Consider the following 9,892-nt stretch of genomic DNA (forward strand, 5'->3'; position numbering starts at 1 on the left):
TGTCAGGATTTTTTTCGTGCGTCAGGACGGCTGGGCCGAAGCATCCAGCGCCCCTTCCCTGGCGCCCGGCGTCGCTGACCCGCGGTCCCCGGGTCCAGGCAGTGCCACCACGATCAGCCCGCGACCGCCTCTCCAGCCGTTCAGTTTCCTGGGCCCGCCGCGGGATGTTCCGCTGGCCCGTCCCGGGCACCACGGCCGGGCCCCATCGTCTCTGCCGGGGGAGCGGCCCCGCAGGGAGGCCAGCGACCGCGGCCTGACCCCCGACCCCGGCTCCCACCCTCCCTCCAGGGTCAGGGGTCGCAGGCACGGGTCGCCCCGCTCTCAGCTACCCCTCTTTGATCTCTGCATTCGGGGACCAGGCGCCGGGCGCGGAAGCTACTGTACGAAGGATCCCCGACGTGGATGCGGGGTCCGCGGCTGCCACACCTACCGCCGGGCCGCCGGGGGTCAGGCGCCCCTCCCCCAGCGCGGGTGGCGGGACCCCCACACCCCGCAGTGTCCCAGCACCGCGAGCGCAGGCCTAGTGGAGGACGCGGGAGAACCGCAGTTAAGAAAGGACCGCACGGCTCAGCCCCGCGCCGAGCGCCCAAGGCGCGCGAGATGCGATGCTCAGAAGCCGAGGCCCCAAACGCCCAGCGGCGGGCGAACCGCGGCGGCGGCCGCCACGGGATTCCGAGGAAGGCGGCTCCGATCCGAGGCCTGGGCCCACCGCGAGGCCCCCCTGGGGCAGGAGGGGCGGCCGGGCGCGGCAGGGCCGTTTGCGGGGAAGCAGGACCCCGGCTGGAGTTCGGCTTGTTATGGCGAGGAGGCCGTCCAGCGAGGGCTTCCTGTCGCGCTGCTTCTCCCCGCGGCCCCCGACCCTCTCCCGGGAACAGCCTGCGAAGCTGCGGCGGCGGGCGGGTTCTCAGTCACCAGACCCGCTGGACGCCGCGGCCCGGCCTCCCCGACGCCGCGCGCAGACGCCTCAGGGGTGTCTGGCTCCCAGACGGCCAGCCCGGGAGCCACAGTGGGGCCTCCGCGTCTCCTCCACGGCCCCTCCGCCGCCGCCCGCTGGGACCTAACGCCAAATGCCAGGTCCAGCGCATCTCCTGCGGGGTGACCACGACGAAAGGCCCTTCGGGCCGCACGGAAGACCCTGGGGCAGCCCCCGCCCAGCGGGAATCCAGGCGCTGCGCACTCGCGCACCGGCTCGCTCCCGTGTCCGCGGCCAGGGACGCGGGGCTCTCTCTGCGCAGGGGACACAGTCCTCGTCTTCCCTCCACTCTCAGGTTTTTTTGGGAATCCGATCGCTTCCTAAACACGCGATTCGCACTCCTGCCCGGTGTCCCCAAGTGTAGCCACTAAGGGACCCGCGCTGCCTCGGGCCCAGGGACCAACCTTTATACTGAAGGGAAAGCAGAGGCCTTAGGAGTTAATGGCGCTAAAAGCGTTGGTTTTCCTGCCTTTTCCCAGGGGTGGGTGATGGCGGAGGGAAGGGTCTGTCTCCTCTCCCTCTCATCTGTCATGTAAATCGTCCCCAAAGCCCTGCAGCAAAGCCCTTCACTCCCCAGCCTCCAGCTCGGAGCCTTGGCGACCAACCTCCAGCCTGCGCCCAGGGGAGGCCTCCTCTGCCCCTAAGGCCAAGCCTGGGGTGCCACCACCCGCTCAGGGAGGAGGCCCACAGCTTTGGCTGCCTGCCCACTGCTCACTCACTCCCTGGGCTCCCGAAATGCAGTCCCAGGGCCACCCAAGTAGCACTGAGCTGTGCTGACTCGGGGGGCAAAGGAGCAGCCCACACAGGTCCTTCCTGGGAGTGGCCCCGGGGACAGCAGCGGCTTGGAGGAACCAAAGGCAGAGACAGGAGGTGCTCTGTAGGGGGGAGGGAGGTGGGAGCCACCTGGAGGAGCAGTGGGCCTGGGGAGGCGCCGGAGTCCCGCAGGGTCCCCGCCAGCCACTCTGAGCTGTCTTGGTCTCCTCCAGGAGCTCCGCCCTTCTCTCCTGCTGAAGACTCCCGCCTGTAGGCCAGGAGATCCCAGAGCCCACGGCATCCCCTCTAATAAGCTCAATATGCTGCAAATTTGAAATCAGTGAGGGAAAAAATCAAGTCAACAACAACAAAATAATGTGAAGCAGAGACTTCTCTGGAGCCGGGTGAGAAGGAACAGCGCAGCGAAGGTCTTAGGCTGCCCTCCTGCTCCCTAGGCCGTAGTCTGGTTTCCAACAAGGCGGACATGGTCCATTTCGCTCAATTTTCCACTCCTAATCCCGTGGAGAACGTCATGGGGAAGCGCTTTTCATTCCTCTGAATGGGGTTCGGAGCTAGAATTCCTTGGATTAACCATCGCCCCTTTTCCAACCAGATCTGGACCTGGAACCAGCCTGTCCTGCTCCCTGGGGCCGGGCGTCCAAGGCCTGCTCGCCAGCCGGCAGCCACATCCGGCCCAGGCCCAGCGCGGTGGACACGAAAGGCAGCCCTGCTGGGTGGGAACCCTCCCAGGAGGGGCTTCGGCCCCCAGGCGTCTGCGGAGGCCTGGGGGGCTGAGGGCGGGAGAAGGGGAGGATAGAGGGGGGTGCGGGGGCAGAAACCGAGACAGCAGAGCTGCGTGCTGACGATGGAGTCGCCACCAAAGGGGGACCCGGAGCAGAGGGCCCGATACTCCGGTGTCAGAGGAAGGCTGTGTTTAGGTGTGACTGAAATGCCATTAATAAACAGCTATTTTCAAGGAACCTCTTGGCCTCCTTATAAATTGAAATAGTAACTTTCAGGAAAATGGGGTCTTGAAACTGGCATTTCAGCCCCAAGCACATGTCGAAGGGTTTTTTTTTTTTTTGCCTTGGCCATCCCCTGAATCAATCAGGCTGTGCATCACCCCCCTCCCCCGGGGTTCCTGGGGTGAACACTCTGATACAGTCTCTGGGTCCTTTTTCTCTCGACCTCCCCCAAAGCTCCCTGCCTGGCTGAAGAACCATTCGCACAGAATCAGATTCTCACCCGCCCGACCGCTTTATTACGTGTCCACCATCAATCTTGCCCCTAAAGCGACATTTGTTTATGACCCGGTGGGAAGGCCTAATGGCTTCAGGAACAGATCTACAAAATGAGTCCACAGGAGCCCGAAGACTCAGCGACACCAGGCAGGCCATCCCCACGCTAGGCACTGAGCTCCAGGGCAAACAGCCCCCCAGAAGCTCCGGGCGTGGGGTGACTGTGGAAAGAAATTATCACTCCCACTGCCGCCAACAACAGGGCACGGCCTGGATCCACGGGGGTGCCGCCTCCCGCCCGGGCAGCCAGACCAGCACCGTGCCATCCACAACAAAACGGAGGGCTCTCCACCTTACGAACCGAGACCCCTCCAAAGGCAACAGGGAGGGGGGCGAAGGCCCCCGTCTCTCTTCACCTATCAAAGTTCAGGAGAGCCACAGGGCTGGAAGGCAGGCTTGTTTCCTGACCTTGCTTCTGACCCTGCAGGAAACAGCCAAGGGCTTGAGGGCCACCAGCACAATCGAGCCTTATTCGCCTGCAGCCCTCCATCACTAACGACACAAGCTGCGGGCACGATGGATTGTAAAACGTGTCCTTGTTTGCATGCAGTCTGGTGGGAATGGCCTGTAACCTACATCACCCTGGAGAACAGCACCCACCACCGTGTGACGCGCCAAATGCAAGCCTGGATGTGGCAGGCAGCACGCCCGAGAATTGCCTGCCCCTGTAGAAACTGCTAAGAAGTGCCCACTGCCACACACAGGACAAGAAGACTGACTTTCCTCGGGCTTCCCACAGAGACAGGCTTCCAAACGAGCCCAGTCCCCCCACTGGGTCCTGTGTGATGTCCCAGGCTAATTCCAAACTGTGCTATTTGTTCAAACATGAGCGAGTTTCTCTTAGAATACCTCACAGCAAAATTATCCTTGTTGCTGTAACAGTTTCAATCAAATGTGCAAAGCACTAAGGAACAACTCGGGGTCCCTCCAGAATAAAGAGCCCCAACCTCCCAAGGATCAGGTGGCAGAGTCGGCCTTAAACTGTATCCGAGAAGCCAAAATGTCCCGAGAGCAGAACACGCCACATAAGGGGATCTAACATCAGCCTCAGGACCAGGCCCTGCACCCTTCTGTGCCAACACAGCTTCTGAACAACGCCCTGGGCCACTCCTGTAGAGAAAACTCTTTTCTCTGCCTACAAGGCAACCCAAGCACCTTCCTCGACGCATGTCTTAAAGCCCTAACTTTCGAACGCTGGGATCGAAAAGGCAGAAGGGACTGTTGAGGCTTCCCTGGGGAGCAAGCAGGCAAGCGCTCCCCTGCTTGGGCCGGGGCTGCCCGCCGGCCTCCTCCAGAAGCCAGAGCGCCGCGCCGGGCTCCCTCTCCAGCCCAGGGACTCCGGGCGAGAAGGACGAGCCGGGTCGGAAGCGCCGCCGGGCCGACCAGCTCTCTCCCACCCTCGCAGCCGAGCACCGAAGGCGGGTCGAGGCCGGGCCCCGAGGCCGCGGGGACGCCCCCTGCCCGAGGAGCGGCTCTAGCTGCCCAGCGGACTCCGCGAACGGGACGCGCGCGCCAAGAGGGGACGCGGCCCAGCGGAGAGGCCGCCCGGGCCCAGCGCCGGCCGACAGGCCAGGCCGAGGCTGCCAGGCCGGCCAGGGCGCGCGGGGCACCGGCGGCGGGGCCTGCCCGTGGCCCCGGGGCCGCCGCGCGCTGGACGAACGCACGTGCGTCCTCCAGACAAAGCGGCGGCGCGGCGCGGGACCGCAGCCCCGCGCCACGCACAGAGGCGCGGTGGGCCCGCCCGCCTCGGACCCGGCCAGCGGCGCCTCTGCGCGGCTCTCCTGGCGCCCGACCCAGCCGGGCGGAGAGGAGGGGCCGTGGGCGCTGAGGGGCCGTGGGCGCTGAGCGCCCGGGACGCGTCTTCCCCCTAATTAGCGGAGAAGCGTCCGGTCCCGAGGCCGGGTAGAGCCGGGTCCACACGGCCGCCCACCGCTCAGAAAATCGGGGCGGCTGAGGCCGGAGGGCTCGGTTCCCGAAGCCCGCCTGGGGGGCTGTGGGGGCGCTCCGCGTCCTGCGGACCCGGCCGCTGGCCACCTGCGGCCGCTTCCCTCGGGGCCGGCCCCGCGCCGCCGCGGCCCCTTTGTCCGCCAGCCCGGCTCCGCTCTCGGTTCCCACGAATGGGCCACGCGGGAGCCAGGCGGTTTGCCCGCGGATCCTTCCCCTTCACTCCCAAACGGGGGCTCCCGGGAGGCGCCAGACCGCCCGGCCCAGGGCTGCAACTCGGAGGCCGCGCGGCGGGGAGGCCGGTCCCCGTGGCCTGCCCCCGGGGACGCCGCGCCCCGCGCCTCCCGGCTCGACTCTGAGCCCGGGACCCAGCAAATCAGAGGCCGTGTAAAGCAGTTTTTGACTGGAAGTAGAGTGTATTTATTTGCAGCAATCCTTTAACAATGATCAAATTTTGACAACAAGCAACAGCAATTACTGCTAAGTGTTGCCCCTAGATCGAGCGGCAGATAGCAGGGAACTGTATTATCTCGAGAACAAACGGAAAGGCCCTGAAAGTCTGGAATCAAATCGCAGCTCCCCAGAGTCTGATCGACAGGGCAGATCACCCAAAGATAATGAATTTATTACATTTCCTGGGTTATTTACAAAAGGAGGGGCTAGCGGGCTGCCCCATAAGTTTAACTGTAAATTAACAAGAAAAACGGGACTGAAAAGAAACCGCCTGGATTAAAACACCCTGCTTCGCGCTCCTTCCCTCTCCTTATTGCTTTAAATCTTTTCCCCCAAAATAATTGTTCTACAAGCATATCTTCTAAAATAGTTTTCCCAAAGATTAAATATCCCTTTCCAACCCGCAGTACATTAAAATAAAAATCAATCCTACATTGGACATGAAGGATTGTAGATGTGGATGACTTATATACACACATTTAAAAGCTAGGTTTTTTTATCCCCCTCTTAAAATGGAGTGAAATTAACAGGAAGAAAATTCATCCAGCATTTGGCTCACAGGGATGTCTGGTATGTACGACAGTTTTTTAAGTGATACACAAGCCAAATATTCAAATGTGTATCTGAAGGCACAGCTACCTCTCCACACACAGGTATCACTGTGGTGAGACTGCCGCTGATTCATGGGCTTGAAATTTCCAAATCCTGTTGTCATTACTGAGAAAATGCATTTGTGTATATGCCAACTCAGATATGTTTAGGAAAATCTCTTTTTACTAGCCACAAAGCAAGCTGACTATATAGTACTTTTGCAAAAGATGCCGCAGGAAAAAAATAAATCTAAACAAAAAGAGACTTACACGCGTAATTTGACCAGGAATAGTCAGAGGATGTCTCTACTTTTTTTTTTCAGAGATTTAGGAGGAGAATTGGTAATTTCTAGTGTTTTAATCTCTGAAATCTTTTTCTCATAAGAATTAAGGCTGTATTAAAGTATCCAGACATATAGGTCTCATTCAAACTGAATGGTAATTTATTAATAAACAATGAATATGCTCAACAAAAAGAAAGCAAAGATGATAGAATAAGATTAATACAGTTTCCCTTTTCATAATCAAAAAAGCACAGTTTAAAGTTTCAGGCAATTTAACGTCAGGTTTTGGAAACACTTTCTGGCGTTTGGTCCACGACATCCAACTACAAATTAAAAATAAATTACTATGTTGCAATTTACATTTTAAAACAAGTCCAGGAATAAAAAGAAAGCCATTTCCACGTACGGGGGACTTCCTCCCTCCTTTCAATAGAGGATAAAATAATATCTTACAGGTGAGAGAACAAGAGACAGGGCAGGAGGAGGAGAGGTGTTCTCTGAAAAGAGGAAGAAACTTACGTGTTATCTGGAGTAACACTGCCCTTTAACAAACCATGACTCTGCTGTCTCTGTACAAAACAGTTTACGGTTCTGTTTGTTTAGATAAAGCAAAGTGGAGGTGGCTCCGAATCCATCTTCTAAGAGAAGAAAGCCTTTTCTTCATGCTGGTGACTTCAAAGTGTGGAGGGCTTCTGTTTGCTGGTTTGGTGGACGTTTTACGCACTGGGTTTTTGGTTTCGCTTTTGCGCTGAGGGTCCTTTTGGCCGATCCTGCTCCGGGGTTCGGTTCGGTCAGGCTGAGAGGCAGGCGGGGCGGAGGCGGGGGTCAGAACTTGCTGCAGTCGTAGACGAAGGCCCCGGACGTGCGGTACAGGGACTGGCCGGAAGGGAAGGCCATCTGACAGCTGCTGTTCCCATTTACCGGCGAGTTGTTCAGGCCGATCCGCTGCGACTCAAACATCTCCCGCACCGAGTGGAAGTTCTGCTGCTGGCCCGGGTAGCCCGCGGCCGCCGCCGCCGCGCTGGCCAGGTGCCCCAGGTCCCCGCCCGCCTGGTTCAGGTACCACGAGGCCAGGCGGCCTTGGTGGGCTGCGGGGTGGTGGCCGGCCTCCTGGCCGCCGCCGCCGTGGCCCAGGGACGAGGAGCTGCTGCTGGTGGCCGGGGGCAGGGAGTAGTCGGGCAGAGGGTCGTCCACCGAGGAGCCTCCGGCGCCCGCCGGCGCGCCCTGCACGTGGCCGCCGCCGCGCTCCCGGGCCGCGTACAGGCTCATGGCCTGCAGGTTACAGTGGTAGGTCCCGGCGCCCCCCGCCCCGCCGCCCGCGCCCGCGCCGCCCGCGCCGGGGCTCTGGCTGCAGGGCGAGCCGTACAGCGAGCTCTGGCCTGGCGAGTAGGCGCCGAGCGCCAGCGGAGGCGCGAGGCCCGCGCGCGAGGACGCGGCGGCCGGGGCCAGGAGGCCGGATCCCAGCTCGGCGGCCGCGCCCTGCGGCGACCCCCGCAGCGACGTCATGATGTTGTCCACGCTGAAGCCCTGGCTGTGCGCGGGCGCGGGCGCGGGCGGCGGGCCGGGCTCCGCGCCGTCCAGGCTCAGCGGCCGCGCCGCCGGCAGGCCGCCGGGGGGGCTGCCCCCGCTGGACAGGCTGCTGCTGCTGCTGTCGGGGCTTTCGATTTTGGGCACCGCGGCGGCGCCGCTGCTGCCGCTGCCCAGGGCGGCGGCCGGGGACAGGGGCTGGGGCGGCGAGGGGCACGTACCGTTCTCAGTCTTGATGTCCTGGATGCGCACGGGCGGGGGCTGCGCCCCGGGCGGCGCGCCGTCGGCCTGCTCGGGGGGCGCAGGCGCGGGCTGGCGGCCGGCCGGCGGCGGCGGCGGCGGCGGCGGCGGCGGCGGAGGCTCTTTGAGGTGCAGCCGGTCCTTCTCCTCCTTGTCCTTCACGGCGTCCTTCTTCTTGAAGCGCCGCCGCCGCCGCAGGAAGCTGCCGTTCTCGAACATGTTGTAGGAGTCCGGGTCGAGCGTCCAGTAGCTGCCCTTGCCCGGCTTCTTGTCGTCGCGCGGCACCTTGACGAAGCACTCGTTGAGCGAGAGGTTGTGGCGGATGCTGTTCTGCCAGCCCTGCTTGTTGTCCCGGTAGAAGGGGAAGCGATCCATGATGAACTGGTAGATGCCGTTCAGGGTGATCTTCTTGTCCGGCGCGTTCTGGATGGCCATGGTGATGAGCGCGATGTAGCTGTAGGGCGGCTTCACCATGTCCTTGGGCTGCGGCTGCGGCGTGTAGGGCCCGTAGGCGCGGGCCATGCCGCCCGGGTACTGCTCAGCATGCGCCGGGTGCGAGTACACGCTCATGGGGGCCGGCATGGCCGTGTAGCCGCCCCCCGCTGCCGCCGCTGCAGCGCGGTAGTAGCTCTGCTCGCCGCCGAGGTAGGGCACCACTCCCAGGGAGTTGGGGCTGGACACGGAGTAGCGCGCCTGCATGGCCCCGCTCGCCGCCGCCGCCCCCCGCCCTCGCCGGGCCGGCCGCCCAGTCCGAGTCCGGGCCCGCGGGCCGGTGCCGGGCCGCCGCCTCCCCTGCGCGCGCCCGGCTCCGGGGCGCCTCGGGCCGGCAGAGAGGGCCGGACGAGGACGCGGCCGACGGCCTGGATCGCGCGCCGCGGCTTCCCGGCGGGAGCGGGAGCGCGGAGCCCCGGCTGGAAAACAAGCCGAAGCCCGGCCCGCCGCGCCGCCTGCGCCTCGCGGAGGCTGAGCCCCAGCCGCCGGCGGGGCGGCCAGAGGAGCGGGCGGGGGCAGCGCGCCGGCCCCGGCCCGGGCCGCGTCACCTTTCTCAGTCTCGCGCGCGCCGGCCGCTTAAGGAAGCATTGGGAAAACTCCTGAACTTTTGAGCATCCGTCACCCAGGCGAGGACTTTTTTACGCAGTTACATTTTTTCCGGGCCGCGGGGCCCCGCCCCGTCCCGGCTGCGGCGGCCAATGGGAGGCGGGAACGCCTCCGACGGAGCCGGAGGCCGAGCGGGCCGGCCCGCGCCCCGCCGCGGAGGACCGCGGGCTGGCCACACGCGCGCCCGCCCGCCGGCCCCGCTCCCGCGTCCCTGCCCGCACCCGCGCCGGCGCCCTCGGCCGTGGGCCCCCGCGCCCGCCGCCCGCGCCGGGCCCTTTCCCCGCCCCGGGCCCTGCGCTGGACGCCCATTGTTCCCGCGGCCCGGCCGGGCCCTCCGGTCCCCGCGCAGACCCTTCCTCGTCCGCTGCGCCCGGATGTCACGGAGTCCTGGGGCCCCGACTCTCCCATTCCCGCACTCTCCCGGCCCCTCCTCGCCGACCTGGCGCCCCGGTTTCCCAGGCTGCTCCTCCTCCCCTCCCCGCTCCCCTCCCCTCCCCGCTCCCCTCCCCTCCCCGCTCCTCTCCCCCCTTCTTCCCCCTCCCCCCTTCTTCCCCCTCCCCCCTTCTTCCCCCTCCCCCCTTCTTCCCCCTCCCCCCTCCTTTCCCCTCCCCCCTTCCCTTCTTCCCCCTCCCCCTTCCCTTCTTCCCCCTCCCCCCTCCTTCTTCCCCCTCCCCCCCTTTCCTCTCCCCTCCCCCCTCCTTCCCCCTCCCCCTCCCCCTCCTTCCCCCTCCC

General features: G+C 63.8%; 1 protein-coding gene across 1 annotated transcript; it reads right to left on the reverse strand.

Annotated features, from left to right (window-relative positions):
* Positions 1 to 5,364: 5,364 nt before the first annotated feature.
* Positions 5,365 to 9,163, reverse strand: FOXC1 (forkhead box C1). Its single transcript, XM_024983879.2, has one exon. The coding sequence runs from the start codon at positions 8,759 to 8,761 to the stop codon at positions 7,121 to 7,123; it is 1,641 nt and encodes a 546-aa protein (XP_024839647.1). The 5' UTR covers positions 8,762 to 9,163; the 3' UTR covers positions 5,365 to 7,120.
* Between the last annotated feature and the right edge of the window lie 729 nt (positions 9,164 to 9,892).

The sequence above is a fragment of the Bos taurus genome, chromosome 23 (genome assembly GCF_002263795.3).
Source record: "Bos taurus isolate L1 Dominette 01449 registration number 42190680 breed Hereford chromosome 23, ARS-UCD2.0, whole genome shotgun sequence".
Taxonomy (NCBI): Eukaryota; Metazoa; Chordata; class Mammalia; order Artiodactyla; family Bovidae; genus Bos; species Bos taurus.